Here is a 23,240-nt window from a genome sequence, read left to right as displayed (position 1 = left end):
AATTCTTCTCCAAAAGCCGTTAATGTCCTTTGCTGCTCCCTGTTGCCATGGCAATTTACTTGGGCCTCACGACATCAGCTGCCTTTCTGCCAGGGAGTTGTGGTTTCAGGCACCAGTCCAGGGACTTTAGTGTAAATAGAGTTTGAATAGGAGTTCCATTCTGTGCGAGTCACCATCCTCTGGATGGGACTTAAACCTATGACCCTCAGTCCCCATTCATTTCGATGGCACAATTTCAAAGGGAAGGGTGGTGGGTGTATGGAACGAGCTGCCAGAGGAGGTAGTTGAGGCTGGGACAATCCCGCTGTTTAAGAAACAGTTAGACAGGTACATGGGTTGGACAGGTTTGGAGGGATATGGACCAAGCGCAGGCAAGTGGGACTAGTGTAGTTGGGACATTGTTGGCGGGTATGGGCAAGTTGGGCTGAAGGGCCTGTTTCCACACTGTATCACTCTAAGCAGAGCTCCCCAAATGTTTTGGCCAATATTAATTCCCTGACGAGCATCACTAAAAAAAAACATTACATGGTCTTGTATCTTCTAACTTTTGTAGCGCTTGCTTTGTGTTATAGATTATGACGTTTACTACTTTACAGTAGAGGGAGCACATAATATTTCAGAAGCTGCAAAGGACTCTGGAGCACCCTGGGTTTTGTGAATAATAGGTATTAACGAACGGGCATGTTTGTTTTGTCCTGGACACCTATTTTTATTCATAGCTGTGTGGTGAAGATATTCGACACTGTTTGTACTCAGACATGTTTCCTAAGATGATTAATTGCCGCAGAGAACGTTAATAATTATATTATGGTGAAGCAGAGCAGCTCTGGAACGCACTACAAAGGTCAAAATGACAACAAGGCCTGATTAAGAATGTAAAAAAAAGTTTATTAAAAGAAACATAAATCTGAAAAATAAAGGCTGTTTCCAAAAACAGATTTTTAATTTGCAAGATCAAAAATTAGCATAATCTAAAACAAAACATGCTGTCACCATTTTATTACTGTTAAACTCACAGATTAAATCCAGTTTCCTTGTTTACTTTAGCTGAACCCAACATGTTTTTCTATATATAACCTGTTTTATGAGGCATATCAAAAAGCTAGAACATTAGAAACAATATTCATTTTAGTTTAGTTTAGAGATACAGCGCTGAAACAGGCCCTTCGGTCCACCGAGTCCGCGCCGACCAGCGATCCCCGCACGTTAACACTATCCTACACCCACTAGGGACAATTTTTACATTTACCAAGCCAATTAACCTACAAACCTGTACGTCTTTCGAGTGTGGGAGGAAACCGAAGATCTCGGAGAAAACACACACAGGTCACGGGGAGAACGTACAAACTCCGTACAGACAGCACCCTTAGTCAGGATCGAACCCGAGTCTGCGGCGCTGCATTTGCTGTAAGGCAGCAACTCTACCGCTGCCCATAACCGCCCATGTTGAAATAAAGACCTTTAACTATAATAATCTTACCAGCAATGTAATAAACCCTATTTTTTGTAAGATCAACTTTTTTCAGCATTGTTAGCATGAAAGCAGGAAAATCAGATGGGAATATTTATCATTCATTTGTGCAGTTAAGCCTGAGCCCCCTTTTTGAAGTTGAGGACTTCCCTTAATTAAGTCACCAGGCCCATGGTCCAGATTTGTCCATGCCCCAGGTACAGTCAGTGTCATAGCTCCAAGTTGGAGTTCTCTGGCTTGCTCTGCTTTTGCATTCTCATTAAAAATAACAGGGTGGTAGAACATCTGGTCAAAAACATGTTGAAAGTGGTGGATTTAAATGAGGATTTGAAAGCCCTTAGAAGAGGAAGCTGAGCAAGTTTGAGAGCTTATGCCCAGATATCTGAAGGCAAGCATGATATAGTGGAGCAACTACATTTGAGAGGCTTGTATTGAATGGGAGCAAGGATACTGAAGTAGGCCCGTAGGAAGCCATAGATAGTGTTAGGAAAAGGAATTGCCCTGGGGATTTGAAACCATGGATGGGAAGTTTAGATTTGAGACAGAGTTTTAGACGTTAAGCTGCATGGAGGCTGTGTGTAAAATGTTAGGCACGAGTGCTTTAAAACAGCCAAGTCTGAGGGTAACAAAGAAATCAAGGTCCCAGAGAGAACTTGAGTCTGTGATAAGGACCTGAATTCAGACCAGGCATTATTAAGTAGAAAGACATTTCTGCTCACCATAATGGATAATGAATTACATGACAAAGACAGACAAATGCCGTAACCTCTAAATTTTTTTGTTCTGGCTGTACATTTCTCTAACTTTTTCTCGCACACCTTCTGTTTAGATTTGCACTGAAGCCACCTATCTCACTCAACCTTGGACTTGGTTAAAGAATATTGGGAGGGACGAAAGCAGGCAGAAGCATTTTTTTGGGTGCGGCTAGTGATTTTGTTCACACTTTGTGTTGCTCTGGATTGACAAAGTTTGGATTATCATTCATGCTTCCGTTAGGGATGTATGAAGGTTGTCCCATGGGCTGATGTACCGGTTGTCCACCTATAACAATACAAACAAAGTCATTGAATGTTAGCTTCAAATAATGGATTTTCAGAGTTCCCCCCCCACCACGGGTTCCATGTAATCCCATGCTACCTGCTCCATGGTCGGATAGTCGGCAACTAAACCGTCTCCCCCACCTGGTTTGCCAGGTGAGGAGGGGGCTGTGGACCCCCAGCAGGATCAAAAGCAAGACCTGTCAAAGGGCAGATGAGCTCCTAGCGAGCCAACGGCCATCCACACTTCAGTAGAAGTTGCGATCACTGTCGTACATACTGCATTGTAAGGAATGATGATAAAGCACACACACACCAAAATCCTATACTTCCAGCAGTGGAAGTTTTCAGGAACTGGAGGACAGAGATGTGTGGTGCGTCCGTCACCGTTCCCGTCGGAAACCAGCGCCACTGCGTCGCTAATGTTTTCAACGATGATACTAATATAAATAATCAAATAATGGTCAAAATAGCCAGTAAACTTTAGTTTGGTTCAGAGTTTAGAGATACAGTGCGGAAACAGGCCCCACGGCCCATCGAGTCCGCACCAACCTGCATATTAACACTAGCACACTAACACTATCCTACACACACACTAGGGACAATTTACATTCATACCAAGCCAATTAACCGACAAACCTGCACGTCTTTTGAGTGTGGGAGGAAACCGACGATCTCGGAGAAAATGCACGCAGGTCACGGGGAGAATGGACAAACTCCGTACAGACAGCACTAGTCTGGATCGAACCCGGGTCTCTTGCGTTGTAAAGCAGTAGCTCTACCGCTGCGCCACCGTGCCGCTCCAGCACGTTTGTTGCGCTATTTATTTAACTTTGCATGCAAAAGTAAGTGAAAGAATTCAAATTTCTCCAAATTCTTCACTGTATATTGAACCAATTAAAGCGTACATGTTTACAGGCCATTTTATGTCACGATAATTTAAAAGATAATTGGAAAATAACTGTAAACCAAGGACACAAAATTAACTTCCATCACCAGTTAATTTTGGCTTGCCTAGTTGAAATGGGAGTATTGTCATCAGGTTCCAACCTGTACTGGACTTTGATAGATAGTCAAGGGTGGAGTGCACTAAGCTGCACAAATCAATACTCCAGGTCCTTCCATCTCCAACAGTGGGCTTCCTCCCCCACCACCCACAATGGCGTAGCAACCCTCAGTAGCAAGTTGGTGCAGATGCAGACAAACTTTTCAGTGGCCAGGGTCTTAGGGCACTAGGATTGTATAAACAACCTGTGGTCCGGATGCCTTAAAAAAGCCCCCAAAAGGATTTATGCATCCAGCCACGATGACCAGAGATTTCATGCCACCCACAATCCGTGGTGATAGGCTACAAAACATCCACCACAGGGAAGGGCCCCGTATCTGAGGAAGGTTGTGCCGGCATTGGAGAGGGTATAGACCAGGTCTACGAGAACGATCCCAGGAATGACTGGGTTAACGTGTGATGAGCGTTTGACGGCACTGGGTCTGTACTCGCCGGAGTTTAGAAGGATGAGGGGGCATATCCTCATTGAAACTTAACGAATAGTGAAAGGCCTGGATGGAGTGGATGTGGAGAGGATGGTTCCACTAGTGGGAGAGTCTAGGACTAGAGGTCATAGCCGCGGCATAAAAGGATGTACTTTTAGAAAGACGAGGAGGGATGTCTTTATTCAGAGGGTGGTGAATCTGTAGAATTCATAGCCACTGAAGGCCGTGGAGGCCAAGTGAATGGATAATTTTAAAGCTGAGATTGACAGATTCTTGATTCGTAAGAGTGTCAGTGGTTATGGGGAGAAAGCAGGAGAATGGAGTTGAGAGGGAATTATAGATCAGCCATGATTGAATGGCAGAGTAGACTTCCTTATGAATGTCCTCATTCTGCTCCTACAACTTAAGAACACGAACAACTTGCACTTTATGTGCAATGTGACGAATAAAACCGTATTGTATTGGTATAAATATTGATTTATCTAATTTCAAGCAACCGTTACATTCCCTCTCTCTCCTTCCCTCCCCATGCTGGTCATCCTGGTAGTTTCACTGGTCAAATCACTTTGTTATCACCTCTTCCACAACCAACAATGGACCATTGTGGCCTCCACCTTTCCTGAGGCATCGCTGCGGGCTCTGATTTGTTCTGTACCTTTTCCTACCTTAATAATAAATAATAATAATACATTTTATTTATGGGCGCCTTTCAAGAGTCTCAAGGACACCTTAGTTTCCCTCTTCCCAGACTCTCAGCCTGAAGTAGGCTCTCGACCCGAAACGCTACCTATTCCTTCCCTCCAGAGGTGCTGCCTGTCCCGCGGAGTTACTCCAGCGTTTTGTGTCTGTCAATATGGACATTGTTGTGCAAAGTTTATTTACCAGGTGCTGCCTCCATGTATGAAGGTGGGTGTGCTTGACCTGCTGGTGGGTAAGCGTTAGCGCAAGGAGCGGCAGTCATAGCCAGTTGTGCAGGAGGCATTTGAAGAGGCACTGGCTGGTAGGCATTGTAGCCTGGGTACATCGCCACAGGTTGTCCATAGGCCATCGGCATCACAGTGGTGGGAGCTGTGTGTATAACATCTGAAAGACAAGAGGAGAGAAACATGAATTAAATAAAAGGAACTATCCCTGACCGAAAGTTACCTAACAATGTTTGCAGGGCCGGATTTACCTATAAACTAGACAAGCTTAAGCTTAGGGCCTCGAGGTCTAGGGGGGCCTCTGGCCAAGGCAGGACATCTACCGTTCAACTCTGGGAGGGGCATCCTCTCTATCTCTCTCTCTCTCCATCTCCCCCCGCTATCCGTGTCCGGGCCGCCGGGCTCCGCACGCTCCTCATCCGCCGGCACGGCAGGCCGCCTTGCACATGCGCATTGCTGCGGCCTGCACGTCCTCCCCTGCACATGCACACAACCACGGCCAGCACATCATCAGTCGCCCTGCGCATGCGCACTGCAACGGCAACTGGTCGGTGCTGGGCACTTTCTCCCTCGCTTTGAATTGTGGGAGATTTGGCCGCCATGGCTGTCCGGTCGCTGCGTCACCGCCAGCGCTGAAAACCAACGCGGAGGGGGAGGGGGCCTCACAAGTGGAACAGCTTAGGGCCTCTCTTCATCTAAATCAGGCCCTGAATGTTAGGTTGTAATATGCAAGCGTAATCTTGCCTAATCGCTGCTGCCAATGCCTGACCAGCGCACTCTGTGGCAACAGATTTGAGGCCAATATGTTTACAGAAAATCACAGGATGAAGTGCAAGCTCATTCGGCAACCATCTTGTGCTAGCTTCTTTACAATAGAATTCCCAAGGCAGCTTGCCATTCCTCCTGACTGCCAATGGAATATGTCGGAAGGAACTGCAGATGCTGGTTTACACTGAAGGCGAGACCAAGTGCAGGCTCGGCGATCGTTTCACTTAACACCAAAGATCTGCTATAAGATCTGTGCTTAACACCTCCGCTCAGTCCGCATAAACCTACACGATCTCCCTGTTGCCAAACATTTTCACCCCCCCCTCCCATTCACACACTGATCTTTCTGTTCTGGGCCTCCTCCACTGTCAGAGTGTGGCCCAGCACCAGATGGAGGAACAGCACTTCATATTTCGCTGGGGCAGCCTACACCCCAGCAGTATGAATACTGACTTCTCTAACTTCAAGCAGCCCTTGCTTTCCCTCTCTCTCCATCCCTCCCCATCTTCTCCAACCAGTCTGACTGTCCCCCAGACAACATTTTATCTCTGTATGCTTCATTGTCCAGAGATGCTGCCTGTCCTGGTGAGTTGCTCCAGTATTTTGTGTCTGTCAAGGCTGTCAATGCTAACAGCATCTTCCACCCTGCTTTCATCCCTACTCTCTGCCTCAGAAGGCGGTGGGGGCCGGTTCTCTGGATGCTTTCAAGAGAGAGCTAGATAGGGCTCCTAAAGATAGCGGAGTCAGGGGATATGGGGAGAGGGCAGGAACTGGGTACTGATTGGGGCAGATCAGCCATGATCACATTGAATGGCGGTGCTGGCTTGAAGGGCCGAATGGCCTACTCCTGCACCTATTGTCTATTGTCTCTGCAGTTCCCGTGATGAGGGATCAGGCACAGTTTCATGGCCGTGGGACTCACCATCGCCCGTGGGGGTTCCAACCTTGGACTTTCAGACCGGGAGCGGGGCCGTAAATCGCCCCGCGCGGCCTAAAATGGCCGTGGGACTCATCATCGCCCGCCTGGGGCTTGGACATCGGGAGAGACACGGAGAACAGGGGAGAGAAAAGACTTGCCTTCCATCACAGTGGCTTCACTGTGATGGATGTTTGTGTGAATTTAATTATGTGTATGTCTGTAAGACAGTGTCTTTGTTTGTATGGCTGTGGAAACAACATTTCGTTTGAGTCTCACTGGGGCTCAAATGATAATAAATTTGTATTGTATTGTATTGTATTGTAGGTGAGACTTGCTGTGATCATCTAAGTGTTGAAGTATCTGGTAGTAATGCTGCTAACCCATTGTGTGGATCAATCTTGTCTCTGCTGTGTGATGAGATGCAAGATAGAGTAACATTCAAGCCTCAAGAGCCGGCCTGTTTCTCTTTTGTTGGGCAGGTGGACTGTTAGCGTTCAACTGAAACAGTTAAAAGGCAGCTTTGTGAACTAGTGTTGAGGAAAGAACTGCAGATGCAGGTTTAAATCGAAAATAGTACACCAGCACTACGAAAATAGTACACCAGCACTACGAAAATAGTACACCAGCACTACGAAAATAGTACACCAGCACTATCAGCCTGAAGAAGGGTCTCGACCCAATACATCACCCGTTCCTTCTCTCCAGAGATGCTGCCTGACCCGCTGAGTTACTCCAGCATTTTGTGTCTAGCTTTAGTGAACTCTATTGTTTGCACTGCCTCTTGTTGTTTGGAATATTCCTTTCTGTTATGTTCCAATTCAATCTGATCGTCAAGCTTAGTCTGAAGAAGGGTCGAGACCCGAAACTTCGCCTATTTCATTTGCTCCATAGATGCTGCCTCACCCGCTGAGTTTCTCCAGCATTTTTGTCTACCTTCAAGCTTAGTCCATGTGTGGGGTTGGGTAATTGCCTCCTGCAGTTTGGTCTCTGCACCTGTGCCTGCCTTTGTGAGTGTTTGTGCATGGTTGCTGCCTGTGCTACGAAGCGATTCTGAAGCTGCAGCAAGTTAGTAATCAGTGGTGCCCTTACTGGTGCACACATTTGTTACAGAGAAAGGTTGAACAAGTTAGGGCTTTATTCTTTGGAGCGCAGAAGGTTAAGGGGGGACTTGATAGAGGTTTTTTAAATGATGAGAGGGATAGACAGAGTTGACGTGGAAAAACTTTTCCCACTGAGAGTAGGGAAGATTCAAACAAGGGGACATGACTTGAGAATTAAGGGACTGAAGTTTAGGGGTAACATGAGGGGGAACTTCTTTACTCAGAGAGTGGTAGCTGTGTGGAATGAGCTTCCAGTGAAGGTGGTGGAGGCAGGTTCGTTTTTATCATTTAAAAATAAATTGGACAGTTATATGGACGGGAAGGGAATGGAGGGTTATGGTCTGAGCGCAGGTATATGGGACTAGGGGAGATTATGTGTTTGGCACGGACTAGAAGGGTCGAGATGGCCTGTTTCCGTGCTGTAATTGTTATATGGTTATTGCCACCACAGTACGATCTCTCCCTTTGGGTCCTGTGGAGAGCCGATCAGGAGCTCGGGGACCCAGTTTGAGTTTAGTTTATTGTCATGTGTACAGTGACAAGCTTTTGTTGCACGCTAACCAGTCAGCAGACAGACAATGCATGATTACAATTGAGACATCCACAGCACTAGCAAGGAGCCTTGTTTCCCATCTGCTCTGAAGTCATGGGCAAGGCTTGCAGCTTTTGGGATGGCACGGGCAGATGGGACAGAAACACATGGCTGTTAGACTTTAGCCTAGCTTTGAATTTAGGCTTTAGGGATACCGTGTGGAAACGGGCCCTTCGACACACCAAGTCCGCGCTGACCAACGATCACACATACACTGGCACTATCCGACACACCAGGGACAATTTATAATTTACTGAAGCCTGACTGTTTACAGTTTCCTTTTTTTCTATTTTTTCTTTTTATCTATTTTTTTTAATATATCTTTTATAATTATATCTAATATATTTCTTTTAAACATATAACTATATTTACATAGAGGTCTATAATCAATGTGTATTTTGACACTGGACTCATATTTAGGTTAAACCTGTTATTAATGTAATCCTGATCCCTATGTACCAATATCATTGTTGTGTTTATCATTATCCTTTTTTTTGTTGTTGTTTTGTTTTTGTTTTTGGGGAAAAAAAACAAATAAAAAGATTTTAAAGGAAATACAGAAGCCAATTAACCTACAAACATGCACGTTTAGGAGTGTGGGAGGAAACCAGAGATCCCGGAGAAAACCCACACGAGGAGAACGTACAAACTCCGTACAGACAGCACCCGTAGTCGGGATCGAACCAGGGTCTAAGGCAGTCGCTCTACTGCTGCGTCATCGTGCCGCCCTCTGCTGTTACCTCCAGTTTATGAATATTGTGGACACTGAAACTCCAAAATAAGAGAAGGAAATGCTGGGAATGTGCCGAGTGAAAGGGAAACGGGTTAAATGGATTTTCTGGTGGGATATCGGGATCCTGAAACATCAACTAGCTTTCTTCCTTTGCAGATATTCTCCACCTTGCCAAGCCATTCCACCATTTGCTGCCTTTACCTCTGAACGTATTAAAAATCTTCTTGCAAATTTTAAACATTTTGCTATTTATTTGAAGTGTTCTGATATTTGTTAATTATTTTTAAATGTTTCTGAATGCGATAAGTATCTACATAGCTTTTGGCATCTGCAACAAGTATTGGTGTTTAGAGTCCTAGAGTGACACAGTGTGGAAACAGGCCCTTCTTTCCCACACCGGCCAACATGTCCCAGCTACACTAGTCCCACATGCCCGCGTTTGGTCCATATTCCTCCAAACCTGTCCTATCCATGGAGCTGTCTAACTGTTTCTTAGATGTTGGGATAGTCCCTGCCTCAACGACCTCCTCTAGCAGCTTGTTCCATACTCCCACCATCCATTGTGTGAAAAGGGTACCCCTCAGATTCCTATTAAATCATTCTCCCTTCACCTTAAACCTATGTCCTCTGGTCCTCGATTCACCTACTCTGGGCAAGTGCATCTACCCGATCTATTCCTCTCATGGTTTTATACACCTCTCTAAGATCACCCTGTAGGTTTCTATACAGCTGTTTCACCAGCTGTTTCATGGAGCAGAGATGGTTCTGCCACAATGCTCTTTCCCCATCAACACAAAATGGCACTTGCATGGAAAGGTCTGTCACTGTGTGGACTCTTGTGCCAACCATTGAAGTTGACCTCTCTGAACAAGTTCCCAACGGGATGTCATCAAGGCAAATGTGTATCGTTTGGAGATACAGCAAAGAAACAGGCCCTTTGGCCCAGTGAGTTGATGCTGACCACAGCTCACCCAAGCACTCTAGTTCTATGTTATCCCGCTCATCACCGACTGGCAACAATTTACAATGGCCAATTAACCTATACGTCTTTGGGACGTGGGAGGAAACGGAAGCAGTCATTTGGACAGGTACATGGATAGGAGAGGTTTAGAAGGACATGGGCCAAACGCAGACACCGGGATCATGGTAGATGGTGCATCTTGGTCAACATGGACAAGATGGGCCAAAGAGCCTATTTCTGGGCTGTATGACTCCATGACTCTATGATGCTGAAGAAACTCACATGGTCGCACAGAAATTGTGCAAACTCCACACAGACAGCACCCGTGGTCAGGATCGAATACGCGCTTCTGGTATTCATAGGCTTCCAGCTGTGCCACTGTGATGTCGAATGTTCTATATTTTTATTCTGAACTCTATCTTTAGGTCACCACTGACCACAAAAACAATGTTGTGATTAGAGTACTGTTTATGGAGTTAGTTAGCTGCTATGTTTCCCACATCATAGCAGTGATTGTGAAAATAACTCGCTTGCGGCACGGTGGAGCAGCGGTAGAGTTGCTGCCTTACAGTGCCAGAGGCCCGGGTTCCATCCTGACTACGGGTGCTGTCGGTATGGAGCTTGTACATTCTCCCCGTGACCAGCGTGAGTTTTCTCCGGGATCTCTGGTTTAATCCCACACTCCAAAAACGTACAGGGTTGTAGGTTGACACAAAATGCTGGAGTAACTCAGCGGGAAGGAATTTCTTCTCTCCAGAGAAGCTGCCTGTCCCGCTGAGTTACTCCAGCATTTTGTCTCTATCTTTGGTTTAAACCTGCATCTGCAGTTCCTTCATACACAGGTTTGTAGGTTAATTGGCTTTGGTAAAATTGTAAATTGTCCCTGGTGTGTGTAAGATAATGTAAGTGTTCATGGATTGCTGGTCGTCATAAAGCCTCTTTCCGCGCTGTATCTCTAAACTAATCCAAACCAGGCTGTAAAGTGCTTTGTATGATCAATGAAAGGCTCTTTTCTTTCTTCAGAAGAACCATTCGTAAGTTTTGTGAGATATTGGCAAGGTCCCTTCAAGATTCAAACACACAACGTTTAGCAACAATGGAAGGAAGGCATCAGGATGCAATCTGATTAACATATTGAAGTGACCTGTATCCCACCATGGCCGTGCGGCCAAGCTTAAGCAGATACCCACAGGCTGAAAAATGGCCCAAGTCAAGATTTTGTTCTTAAATACTCTCCTGCCCACAACCTTGATGTTTATGGGGGCTAGTCAAATGCCGCATTGGAGTTTGAGTGACTTTACTCACAGAAGGGTTCCCTGACACGGTGAAGATGGCAAGATGGCTACAGAACATGCTGACTCCTTGTGTTACCAGAAGAGGATTTACCAGAAGAGGTCACTCCCTCTTCTCCCCTCTCCCAACCGGGCAAGAGGTATAGAAGTGTGAAAACGCACACCTCCAGATTCAGGGGCAGTTTCTTCCTAGCAATTATCAGGCAACTGAACCATCCCACCACCAACTAGAGAGCAGGTTCTGCCCTACCATCTACTTCATTGAAGACTCTTGGACGATCGTTAATGGACCTTACTGGACTTTATCTTGCACTGAACATTATTCTCTTTATTGTATATTTGTGGACGGCATGATTGTAATCATTGCATAGTCTTCTCGCTGACTGGAATGCATGCGACAAATAGCCTTTTCACTGTACTTTGGTACATAAACTAAACACACTAAATGCTGAGCAGTATCATCTGACATGGTTACTCCATGCGTTTAAATCTCTGTTGCACTTGTACATAAACTCTTTTCTGCACTCCAGTATTTTTACTTGTTCTATCGTTTGTGCTTGTAAACCTTCGGCTCGATTGTGGTCATGGATGGTGTCATCTGATTCGATTGCACAGCAGGCAAGCGCTGTGCCTCAGGGCAGGTGACAATAATAAGCCTCAGCCAGAAGAGTTACTCACCCCTTCGGTGAGATTCGGTTTTGCAAAGGGCACAGATGCAGCAAGATAGTAAGGCCACGACCACAATGACACCCACCACCACTCCAACTCCAATTAGTATCTTCGGCCTGTGGGAAATAGAAGGGAATAGTCATTAAAATGAGAGGAAATGAAGAGGCCTGGATCGAGTGGATGAGGAGAGGATGTTTCCACTAGTGGGAGAGTCCAGGACCAGAGGTCACAGCCTCGGAATGAAAGGACGTTCCTTCAGGAAGAAGATGAGGAGGAATTTTTGTCATCAGAGGGTGGTGGATCTGTGGAATTCATTGCCACAGAAGGCTGTGGAGGCCGTCAGTTTATATATTTCATGGCAGAGATAGATAGATTATTGATTAGTACGGGTATCGGGGTTAAGGGGAGAAGGCAGGAGAATGGGGTTTGGAGGGAGAGATAGATCAGCCATGATTGAATCGTGGAATAGACTTAATTAGCTGAATGGCCTAATTCTGCTCCTATCACATGAACTGATGAACATAAAATGCTGAAACGAAGGAGTGGAGCCATTAAAAGCTGCCCAGTGGACCATCACTCGATAGGTCATTGGGATTGGCATGGTGTGGGTAATCAAACTCCCATGGTTTATGTTTTTGGGTTGAGAGCAGTCCCAAGTTCAAGTAAAGGGTTGGGATGGGCTGTTGGTCCAAAGGAACTGTCGACCTTTAACCGAAGCATCTCTGGATAAGTGCTGTCAGAGAGCTCTTACAATTGAGGTGGGTGGACCCTGTTGTCCCATCCTCCTCAGTATCTCCTCACTGCACTTGCGCATGTGCCTTGGGTAGGAAGGAACTGCAGATGCTGGTTTAAACCGAAGATAGGCACAAAAAGCTGGAGTAACTCAGCGTGGACAGGCAGCATCTCTGGAGAAAAGGAATGGGTGACGTTTCGGGTCTGAAGAAGGGTCTCGACCCAAAACGTCACCCATTCCTTCACTCCAGAGATGCTGCCTGTCCACGCTGAGTTACTCCAGCATTTTGTGTCCATCTGCTCTGGTGCCTTCATGTCTTTCTCTGTGTCTGGCCTGCTGAGCAGTGAAAAACTCTCCATCTACCTCAGCGGTGACCCCCGGATACTGTATCTGTGATACGTTATCCCCTTATCATGTATCTGTGCATTGTATATGGATTGATGGTAATCATGTATTGTCTTTCCGTTGGCTGGTTAGCACGCAACAAAAGCTTTTCACTGTACCTCGGTGCATGTGACAATTAACTAAACTGAAGTGGGCCTGACTCCCCCTGCCACAGGGCAGCGCACACAGGGCATCGATGCTCCTGCAAACTCTATGGGGATGATGCTGAAACACACCTCCAGGCAGGTGGTGACCGGCTCCAGCAGGTGGGCTGATGCTGACTCTCTGGCCTTGAAGAGCATACATTCCCTTCCCAGCCGTTGGCCGATCACGGAGCTGCAATCGAGCAAGAAGATGTTCTCACCCCCTACAAAGGAAGGCAGCTGCCTGGGAGAGAGTGCAATTCCGATTGCAATACGGCGGCGGCCAGTAGCGCAGCTGGGAGTGCCGCTGCCTCACAGCACCGGAGACCCAGCTTCCATCCTGACCTCGGATGCTGACTGTGTGAAGTTTGCACGTTCTCCCTCTGAACGCATGGGTTCCCTCCGGGTGCTCCGATTTCCTCCCACATCCCAAAGAATTTGGGCTTTGTAGATGAATTGGGCCGCTGCAAATTGCCCCTAATTTGTAGGGAGCACTATTACATAGAACTAGTGTGAACGGCTGATTGATGGTTGGCATAGACTTGCAGGGCTGAAGGGCCTGTTTCCATGCTGTATCTATAATCTAAAGACAGGGAGAGTGTTGCTGAACTAAGGGTTAAGGTGTTGGGAGGGGCACTTTGCAGTGGTCGAGTGTGGTCCACATGGTGAGTTCTGTGTAACTACATTTGCAGGTTAAGAATAAACAATGGTTAAAAGGGCAGCTTGCAGGCCAAATGCAAACAAACTTTTTACAGTCAGCCGACCTGTATGGATTGAGAGGACAGAAGTTGCATTTTAGGGTTAAGGCATGTGAGGCAGAGCACCTCGAGGACATATTAGTGGAAAAGTCTGCCACCTTTTATCAGACCTTTGGTAATTTCATGCAACATTGGGTGCAATATCACTTGTCAATGCTTTTACATAATCTAATGCCACGTGTAAATTGAGTTATAATAAACTGTTCTGAATTGTGTGAGCCTTGCCTGATTTTCTTTGCCTAGACAAATTCAGACCAAGCTCAGAAATAAAATAGCAGTGGAAGCCACGGTTTACACGTTTGTAAACTAATTCCAAGGCACAGTATTTTGTAGGTTTCATCCAATTCTCTGGTGCAACATTTTTAACTCATAAAAAACAAAGAAAAGTTAAAGCATGCAATATTGTTGGTTACTTACAAAGGGTTATTCTCCCAGCAGCTCAATCCGCCCCAACCCAACTGGCATTCGACAGAGGACAAAGCAGCTAAAAAAGTAAAACAGACGTCACACACATCTTATATCAAATCAAATTGACCTTATGCAATAATTGATCTTATACAAAATTAGAAACTATCAGTCAAGTCAAAGTCAAATGTTTCTGGATTTATAAATTCATGTCATAAGAGCAGAATTAGGCCATTTGGCCCATCGAGGCAATTACTCCATTCCATTTAAACTAATGTGGCAGGAGGGTGGGTACAAGAGCAGAGAAGCAGGGGGTTGTAAAATGAGGGTAGAAGAAAGAGGTAGCAAGGTGAAAAGTAAAAGTGGCAGGCAGACAAAACCAGGGCAAAAATCAAAAAGGGCCACTTTTTTACAACCTTTTATTGTCATCTTGCAAGCAACAAGTACAGTGCAAAATGAAAAGACGTTTCCCAGTGAATAGCGGAGCCTCGCACATGAAATTTAAAACACTTCTCACATAATAACACTAAAAAAAAAAACAATCCAGTCCCTGATGGAACAGAATAAATAGTTAAAATCAGGTAAAAAACAATGTTAAAAACACTTCTCAACATAATTGTATAAGGGGTAAGAGAGTTGTAAAAACAAGCCTGAAGGCTTTGTGTCTCAATGCAAGGAGTATTCGTAATAAGGTGGATGAGTTGAACGTGCAGATAGCCATTAATGATTATGATATAGTTGGGATCACGGAGACATGGCTCCAGGGTGACCAAGGCTGGGAGCTGAACATCCAGGGATATTCAATATTCAGGAGGGATAGAGAGAAAGGAAAAGGAGGTGGGGTAGCGTTACTGGTTAGAGAGGAGCTTAACGCAATGGAAAGGAAGGACATTAGTTTGGAGGATGTGGAATCGGTATAGGTAGAGCTGCGAAACACTAAGGGGCAGAAAACACTGGTGGGTGTTGTGTACAGGCCACCTAACAGTAGTAGTGAAGTTGGAGATGGTATCAAACAGGAAATTAGAAATGTGTGCGACAAAGGCAAAGCAGTTATAATGGGTGACTTCAATCTACATATAGATTGGGTGAATCAAATTGACAGGGGTGCTGAGGAAGAGGATTTCTTGGAATGTATGCGGGATAGTTATCTAAATCAACATGTAGAGGAACCAACGAGAGAGCAGGCTATTTTAGACTGGGTATTGAGTAATGAGGAAGGGTTAGTTAGTAGTCTTGTTGTGCGTGCCCCCTTGGGCAAGAGTGACCATAATATGGTTGAGTTCTTCATTAGGATGGAGAGTGACATTGTTAATTCAGAAACAATGGTTTTGAACTTAAAGAAAGGTAACTTTGAGGGTATGAGACGTGAATTGGCCAAGATTGACTGGCAATTCATTCTAAAAGGGTTGACGGTGGATATGCAATGGAAGACATTTAAAGGCTGCATGGATGAACTACAAAAATTGTTCATCCCAGTTTGGCAAAAGAATAAATCAGGGAAGGTAGTGCATCCGTGGATAACAAGGGAAATCAGGGATAGTATCAAAGCAAAGGATGATGCGTACAAATTAGCCAGAAAAAGCAGCATACCGGAGGACTGGGAGAAATTCAGAGACCAGCAGAGGAGGACCAAGGGCTTAATTAGGAAAGGAAAAATGGATTATGAAAGAAAACTGGCAGGGAACATAAAAACTGACTGCAAAGGTTTTTATAGATATGTGAAAAGAAAGAGATTAGTTAAAACAAATGTAGGTCCCTTGCAGTCAGAAACAGGTGAGTTGATCATGGGGAACAAGGATATGGCGGACCAATTGAATAACTACTTTGGTTCCGTCTTCACAAAGGAAGACATAAATAATCTGCCGGAAATAGCAGGGGCCCGCGGGTCAAAGGAGTTGGAGGAATTGAGTGAAATCCAGGTTAGTCGGGAAGTGGTGTTGGGTAAATTGAATGGATTAAAGGCCGATAAATCCCCAGGGCCAGATAGGCTGCATCCCAGAGTACTTAAGGAAGTGGCTCCAGAAATAGTGGATGCATTAGTAATAATCTTTCAAAACTCTTTAGATTCTGGAGTAGTTCCAGAGGATTGGCGGGTAGCAAACGTAACCCCACTTTTTAAGAAGGGAGGGAGAGAGAAAACGGGGAATTACAGACCAGTTAGTCTAATATCGGTAGTGGGGAAACTGCTAGAGTCAGTTATTAAAGATGGGATAGCAGCACATTTGGAAAGTGGTGAAATCATTGGACAAAGTCAGCATGGATTTACGAAAGGTAAATCATGTCTGACGAATCTTATAGAATTTTTCGAGGATGTAACTAGTAGCGTGGATAGGGGAGAACCAGTGTATGTGGTGTATCTGGACTTCCAGAAGGCTTTCGACAAGGTCCCACATAATAGATTAGTATACAAACTTAAAGCACAAGGCATTGGGGGTTCAGTATTGATGTGGATTGAGAACTTGCTGGCAAACAGGAAGCAAAGAAGTAGGAGTAAACGGGTCCTTTTCACAATGGCAGGCAGTGACTAGTGGGGTACCGCAAGGCTCAGTGCTGGGACCCCAGCTATTTACAATATATATTAATGATCTGGATGAGGGAATTGAAGGCAATATCTCCAAGTTTGCGGATGACACTAAGCTGGGGGGCAGTGTTAGCTGTGAGGAGGATGCTAGGAGATTGCAAAGTGACTTGGATAGGCTGGGTGAGTGGGCAAATGTTTGGCAGATGCAGTATAATGTGGATAAATGTGAGGTTATCCATTTTGGTGGCAAAAACGGGAAAGCAGACTATTATCTAAATGGTGGCCGATTGGGAAAGGGGGAGATGCAGCGAGACCTGGGTGTCATGGTAGTAAAGAAAGCGAATGGTATGTTGGCTTTAATAGCAAAAGGATTTGAGTATAGGAGCAGGGAGGTTCTACTGCAGTTGTACAGGGTCTTGGTGAGACCACACCTGGAGTATTGCATGCAGTTTTGGTCTCCAAATCTGAGGAAGGACATTATTGCCATAGAGGGAGTGCAGAGAAGGTTCACCAGACTGATTCCTGGGATGTCAGGACTGTTTTATGAGGAAAGACTGAATAGACTTGGTTTATACTCTCTAGAATTTAGGAGATTGAGAGGGGATCTTATAGAAACTTACAAAATTCTTAAGGGGTTGGACAGGCTAGATGCAGGAAGATTGTTCCCGATGTTGGGGAAGTCCAGGACAAGGGGTCACAGCTTAAGGATAAGGGGGAAATCCTTTAAAACCGAGATGAGGAGAACTTTTTTCACACAGAGAGTGGTGAATCTCTGGAACTCTCTGCCACAGAGGGTAGTCGAGGCCAGTTCATTGGCTATATTTAAGAGGGAGTTAGATGTGGCCCTTGTGGCCAAGGGGATCAGAGGGTATGGAGAGAAGGCAGGTACGGGATACTGAGTTGGATGATCAGCCATGATCATATTGAATGGCGGTGCAGGCTCGAAGGGCCGAATGGCCTACTCCTGCACCTAATTTCTGTGTTTCTATGTTTCTATCACGGCTGATCAATCTCTCCCTCTCAACCCCATCCACCTTCCTTCACCCCCATAACTTTTGGAGAAGAATTTGAGAGATTGACATCTAGAGGCAACGCGAAGGTCAATGATTCGGGTCAACTCCTGCATCCAGACTAAAATTGGAGTGGGAAGATAGCCAGTGGTGAAGAGGTGTGAACACTGCCCAGCCCATTACAGGTTCTGACCTCCCCACCATCAAAGTGATTTACCAGAGTCAGCATCATCAGAGACCCACACCACCCTGGCCACACACTCATTCCACCCTGGCAATCAGCAAGAAGGCACAGTAGCCTGAAAACTGTAACATCCAGGTTCAGGAACAGCTTCTTCCCTACAGCCATTAGGCTGTTAAGCACAACAACCTCAAATAAGCTTGGAACATAGACTATTCTTGGTATTATTTTTTGTTATTTATAGGTGCATGTGTATATATTTTTTGTTTCATTGTTTTTTCTGTTTACGTACGTGTAAGTGTGTACATGGGTGTGTGTGTGTATATGTGTGTGTGTATATGTGTGTGTGTGTATATGCGTGTGTATGTGTGTGTGTGTGTGTATATATGTGTGTATGTGTGTGTGTGTGTGTGTGTGTGTGTGTATATGTGTGTGTATATATGTGTGTGTGTGTGTGTGTGTGTGTGTGTGTATGTGTGTGTGTGTGTATATGTGTATATATTATGTGTGTGTATATGTGTGTGTGTGTCTATGTGTGTGTATATGCATGTGTGTATATGTGTGTGTGTATGTGCATGTGTGTATATGTGTGTGTGTATATGTGTATATATATTACATATATATTACATATATATGTATTTGCATATGTGAGTATGTATATATATATATATATATATATACACACACGCTGAACTTTTTTTTCTCGTGTATTACATTGTTTCCAGTGTACTATGTTTCCATATTCTGTTGTGCTGTTGCAAGTATTTCTTTGTTCTATGGGACATATGACAATAAACCACTTGATTTTTCACACTTGACTCTTGTAATGGAAGGGTGAGACATGGGCTGGTAGGTGATGGTGGAAAAGCAAGCTAGGTGGGAGGGGATGGGCAGATGGAACAAGGAAGTGGAGGAAGATGATTTTCAGCAAAGGCTGGTGGACAATAGGTGCAAACAAATAAGAAAAAAATGAGGCAGATGGATGCAAACGTGGAGATGAGAAGGGGGAGGTTGGAGACAGAGGCTGGAAGGTGATAAATAGAACAAGGTAAGGGAGGGGCAATGGGTAGATGGAACCAGATGGGAAAATGAATAACAAACCTGATATCACGACGGGATGGGTAATAGTAAGGGTTAAGATTTTGTTTGAAGATCGACACAAGATGCTGGAGTAACTCAACGGGTCAGGCAGCATATCTGAAGGGAATGAATGGGTGACGTTTCGGGTCAAGACCCTTCTTCGAAACCAGCATCTGCAGGTTCTTCCTGCACACTATGATGTGTTCTATTGTTTGTGGAGTTTTTTCAAAACTTACAACATTTTCCTTTCTGTGGCTAATTCCTTCCTACTCTCAATTTGACCTGACTTGACGTAACTCGAATACCCGAGGTAAAGCATGATTTATCCAAAAGATGTGCACTTTGGAAGAATGGAAGGGGAAGTACAATGTTTTCATCAGGTCATGGGATAGGAGTAGAATTAGGCCATTCAGCCCATCAAGTCTACGCCATTCAATCATGGCTGATCTATCTCTCCCTCCTAACCCCATTCCGCTGCCTTCTCCCTATATCCCCTGACACCCGTACTAATCAAGAAACTTCCCTAATTACCTAATATTTTCATTCCGTGTTGACATAAACAGCAAAGTGGCATAAAATTCCCACAAATTTCCAAATGTCAGACGATGGAGGTGTTTCTCAAGTAAGGGAGAAAATCTGGAAACCTTTGGGTTTCAAAAGCTAGTTTGGAAAACACTGAGAACACTGCTCTTTCATTGGTGAATATGAAACCATCTCAGGAGCAATTCCTTTCCTATCACAGAAACATTGCAAGGACATTTTAGCTTGGATGAAGTATTTTATTGACCGGTGGGGAATTTTTGGAACAAAGGAGGCTGAGAGTTGGTGTAATTAAGGACAACAACAAAGCATGACGTGTATACATAGTGTAAATAAGAAGGATCCATGTCCTTTTACGAAAAGAGCAAAAATGTGGTGACAGAGAATTAAAATAACTGGGAAAGGGAGAAGATGAGGAGAAATGCTTTCTCTCACAAGGCTCTCTCTCGCTCTCTCTCCCAAGGCTGGAGATCATTGCTATGGATGCAAAAACCTACATTTGTTTTAAAAATTGGTAGGTTGAAAAGTTGCGACCTGCAGGACTAGAAAGTGGCATTTGGCCAGGTAAACGTTTTTGACCGGGGTAAATCAGAAACTGTTGGCAAGTCAGGCAACATCAGTGGAAGAAAATGGATAGATGATGCTTTGGGTCAGGACCCTTCTAATTCTGGCATCTGTCGGCTTGTGTCTTTCCAATGGGCTAAACGCTCTCCCCTTCACCATGCTTTGCATACACTAAGGAACTATCAACACCTACTTAAACTGTGTTCGAACGTCAGCCCCTGTTTATTCATACGTAGGGAGGAAGGTGACTCATCGTCATCCAGTAGTTCACATAAATGTTCTTTCTGCCATTTTATGATCTCAGAAAACTTTTGGTGCCAGAAAAATGGCCGGATGAAGAATTGGGTCTAAAATCTCAATGTCACTACATTTGTCTGATGTTATCAAAAGCAAGCTTCCAAACGGAATCCGTGCGAATGGGATAAATGTCCAATGTTTTATCTCAAGAACCTGCATTCCTAAAGATTTTGTGGACAATGCTTTATCAACAAACTTGAAATAAGGGTGAATATTTCAACAGATTTTAAATTGTTGAACACGTCTGTGGTTTGGATAGTCAGAGGAGAGTCTGACGATTTCTGAAACTTCAATTGCAACTGAGAATGAAAAATGCAAATCAGACTCGAAAAAAAGGTATTTTGTGAAAGGTCACATAATGAGATGAAAGTGGCAGGATCTGAATATTCCTGTAAATATCCATATGTTGTCAGAGAATTGGCAGCGGCACTGTAGCGTAGTGGTATAGTTGCTGCCTTACAGCGATTACAACGCCAGAGACCCGGGTTCGATCCTTACCACGGGTGCTGTCTGTTTAGAGTTTGTACGTTCTCCCCGTGACCTGCGTGGGTTTTCTCCAAGATCGTCAGCTTCCTCCCACAATCCAAAAGACATGCAGGTTTGTAGGTTGATTGGCTTGGTGCAAATGTAAATTGTCCCTAGTGTGTGTAGGATAGTGTTAATGTGCGGGGATCGCTGGTCAGTGAGGACTCGATGGTTCGAAGGGCCTGTTTCAGAGCTGTATCTCTAACTAAACTAAACAAAATTGAGAGGCTTCTCAGGTAAGGGGAAAAAAATCCAGAAACGCAACACTCTCCCCAGGTTTTCATTAGTTAGTTTGAAAACAGGTACACTGCATTGTGACCATGTCATGGAAAAAATCCAGAAACGTTTTCATTAGTTAGTTTGAAAACAGGTACACTGCATTGTGACCACGTTATGGATAGATCTGTACTTCCACTGATGAATTTGAAACCATCCCACAACCTTGGAGCAATTCCTTTCACATTGCAAGGACTGGGGAAATTTTAGCTTGGATGAATTACTTTTTAAACGTGGGGGAAGTTTTGGAAAAAAGAGATAACGTAATTGATGTTAAAAAATATATTGATAAGGTGTATACAAAGAGTAAATCAGGAGAATCAATTCTCCTTCACAAAAAGATTTAAAAAATCAGATGACATAGAATTAGTAGAACTGAAAGAAGGGTGAGACCGCAGAGGAGACATATGGTGAAGCTACCAGACCGTACCAACTGGAAAGCAAGTGAGAGGAATAAATCTTCTACTTCTTTCATGTGGCTTGCACAGCCTAAAGTTGTTGGACAACTTGTTCTATTTTATCTTCCGTTTGTGCACGTCGAGTTGATTGCATTAGTCGAAACAGGGTGGACCACGTGAAGGTTGCAATCTTCCAAATAAATGATTGCAGACTAATCGATGCTGTCTAATAAGCAAATGAAGGCAAATGAACCTTGTCATCGGATAAAGTTCCATTCTGCTGCTTGCACCTACTTCACAACTTTTAAAGCAAACTTTGTTCTGTAAAACATTTGTACCTTTGCCAATGTCCAATTGCCAATTGAATCAATTACATGTGCTGTGCTACCCAGCGTAACACAATCTTACACTTGGCTGCAACATTCTTTTAGAAAATCACAAGGCGGTTTAATTCTTAAGAAAATCCTCTTGAACTTACTCCAGAATTATTGCTATATTGTGTGTATTAACACTTCTAACATCTTGCTGGCATAATTTGCGCAAGAATAAAACATCACCATTTTGCAGCAATTTTCAATAAATGGTCCAACTTAAATTAAGAACAGAATAGAGCAAATTTATTTCCAAACTTACCAGAAGGCTGAATTGCCAGGTACACTATCAGCCAACACATAGACTGCAAGCCCAACATCTTGATTGCGAATCTAGATATTATCCCTTGTGCTTTAGACCTCAGTTAAAACGTGATCCTCCTGTGTGCTCAGAAGAGAATGTGAAAGTTAGTGAGCACTGCTAGGAGTTACAGTTTCGTATGGAAATTGTTTTATGACAGAGCTGATGTAGTGCCCTCCAATGATTAAAACAATACTCATGAAACTGCTTTTGTTCCCCCTGCTGGAAGCTGCAATTCTTGAAGATTCAACTCAGTGTTTGGATCAAACGACATGAGGAAAGTTAATGAGGCTATAAGTGATGAATCACTAACCAGTTCAAGTTTGTCCCTGCAAAAGACCTGCCAATAGGTTGTTATATGGCCGATGGCAGAAGTGTGTGGGAAGGAACTGCAGATCCTGTTTTGCACTGAAGATAGGCACAAAATGCTGCCTTAACTCAGCGGGACAGGCAGCATCTTTGGAGAGAAGGAATGGGCGACGTTTCGGGTTGAGACCCTTCGTTAGACTGAGAGTCAGGGGAAAGGGATATACAGAGATATGGAAGGGCAAGGTGTGAAAGCGAGACATCAAAGGGGGTGGAGATCAAGGAAAATGAAGAATAGATCATGTTAGCTAGGGGAAGCTGACAACGCAGCAAACAGAGATAAAATCTAATCAGGACGACAGTCAGACTGGTCTGGGAACTATGGTGGGGGAGGGATGGAGAGAGAGGGAAAACAAGGGTGACTTGAAGTTAGAGAAGTCAATATTCATACCGCTGGGGTGTAAGCTGTGTTGGATTGTGTCTTTAAATAC

General features: G+C 44.4%; 1 protein-coding gene across 1 annotated transcript; it reads right to left on the bottom strand.

Moving 5' to 3' along the window:
• Positions 1-867: 867 nt before the first annotated feature.
• Positions 868-22,633, bottom strand: LOC129704862 (protein shisa-5-like). Its single transcript, XM_055648244.1, has 5 exons — positions 22,405-22,633; positions 14,392-14,458; positions 11,966-12,072; positions 4,882-5,082; positions 868-2,512 (listed from the first exon to the last, which is right to left on the bottom strand). Exons 1-5 carry the CDS (start codon positions 22,460-22,462, stop codon positions 2,409-2,411), a joined length of 537 nt encoding a protein of 178 aa, XP_055504219.1. The 5' UTR covers positions 22,463-22,633; the 3' UTR covers positions 868-2,408.
• Between the last annotated feature and the right edge of the window lie 607 nt (positions 22,634-23,240).

Source organism: Leucoraja erinacea, chromosome 16, assembly GCF_028641065.1.
Source record: "Leucoraja erinacea ecotype New England chromosome 16, Leri_hhj_1, whole genome shotgun sequence".
NCBI lineage: Eukaryota > Metazoa > Chordata > Chondrichthyes > Rajiformes > Rajidae > Leucoraja > Leucoraja erinaceus.
Note: the sequence above shows the minus strand (reverse complement) of the source record. Positions and strands in the feature narration are given on the sequence as shown.

Excerpts from the sequence above, each read along its gene's own strand:
- LOC129704862 (XM_055648244.1), bottom strand. The coding sequence starts at position 22,462 with ATGTTGGGCTTGCAGTCTATGTGTTGGCTGATAGTGTACCTGGCAATT. Across the intron at positions 14,459-22,404 it reads CCTGGCAATTCAGCCTTCTG|CTGCTTTGTCCTCTGTCGAA; the intron begins GTAAGTTTGGAA and ends TTACTTTTTTAG. Across the intron at positions 12,073-14,391 it reads TGCTGGGAGAATAACCCTTT|GCCGAAGATACTAATTGGAG; the intron begins GTAAGTAACCAA and ends TATTTCCCACAG.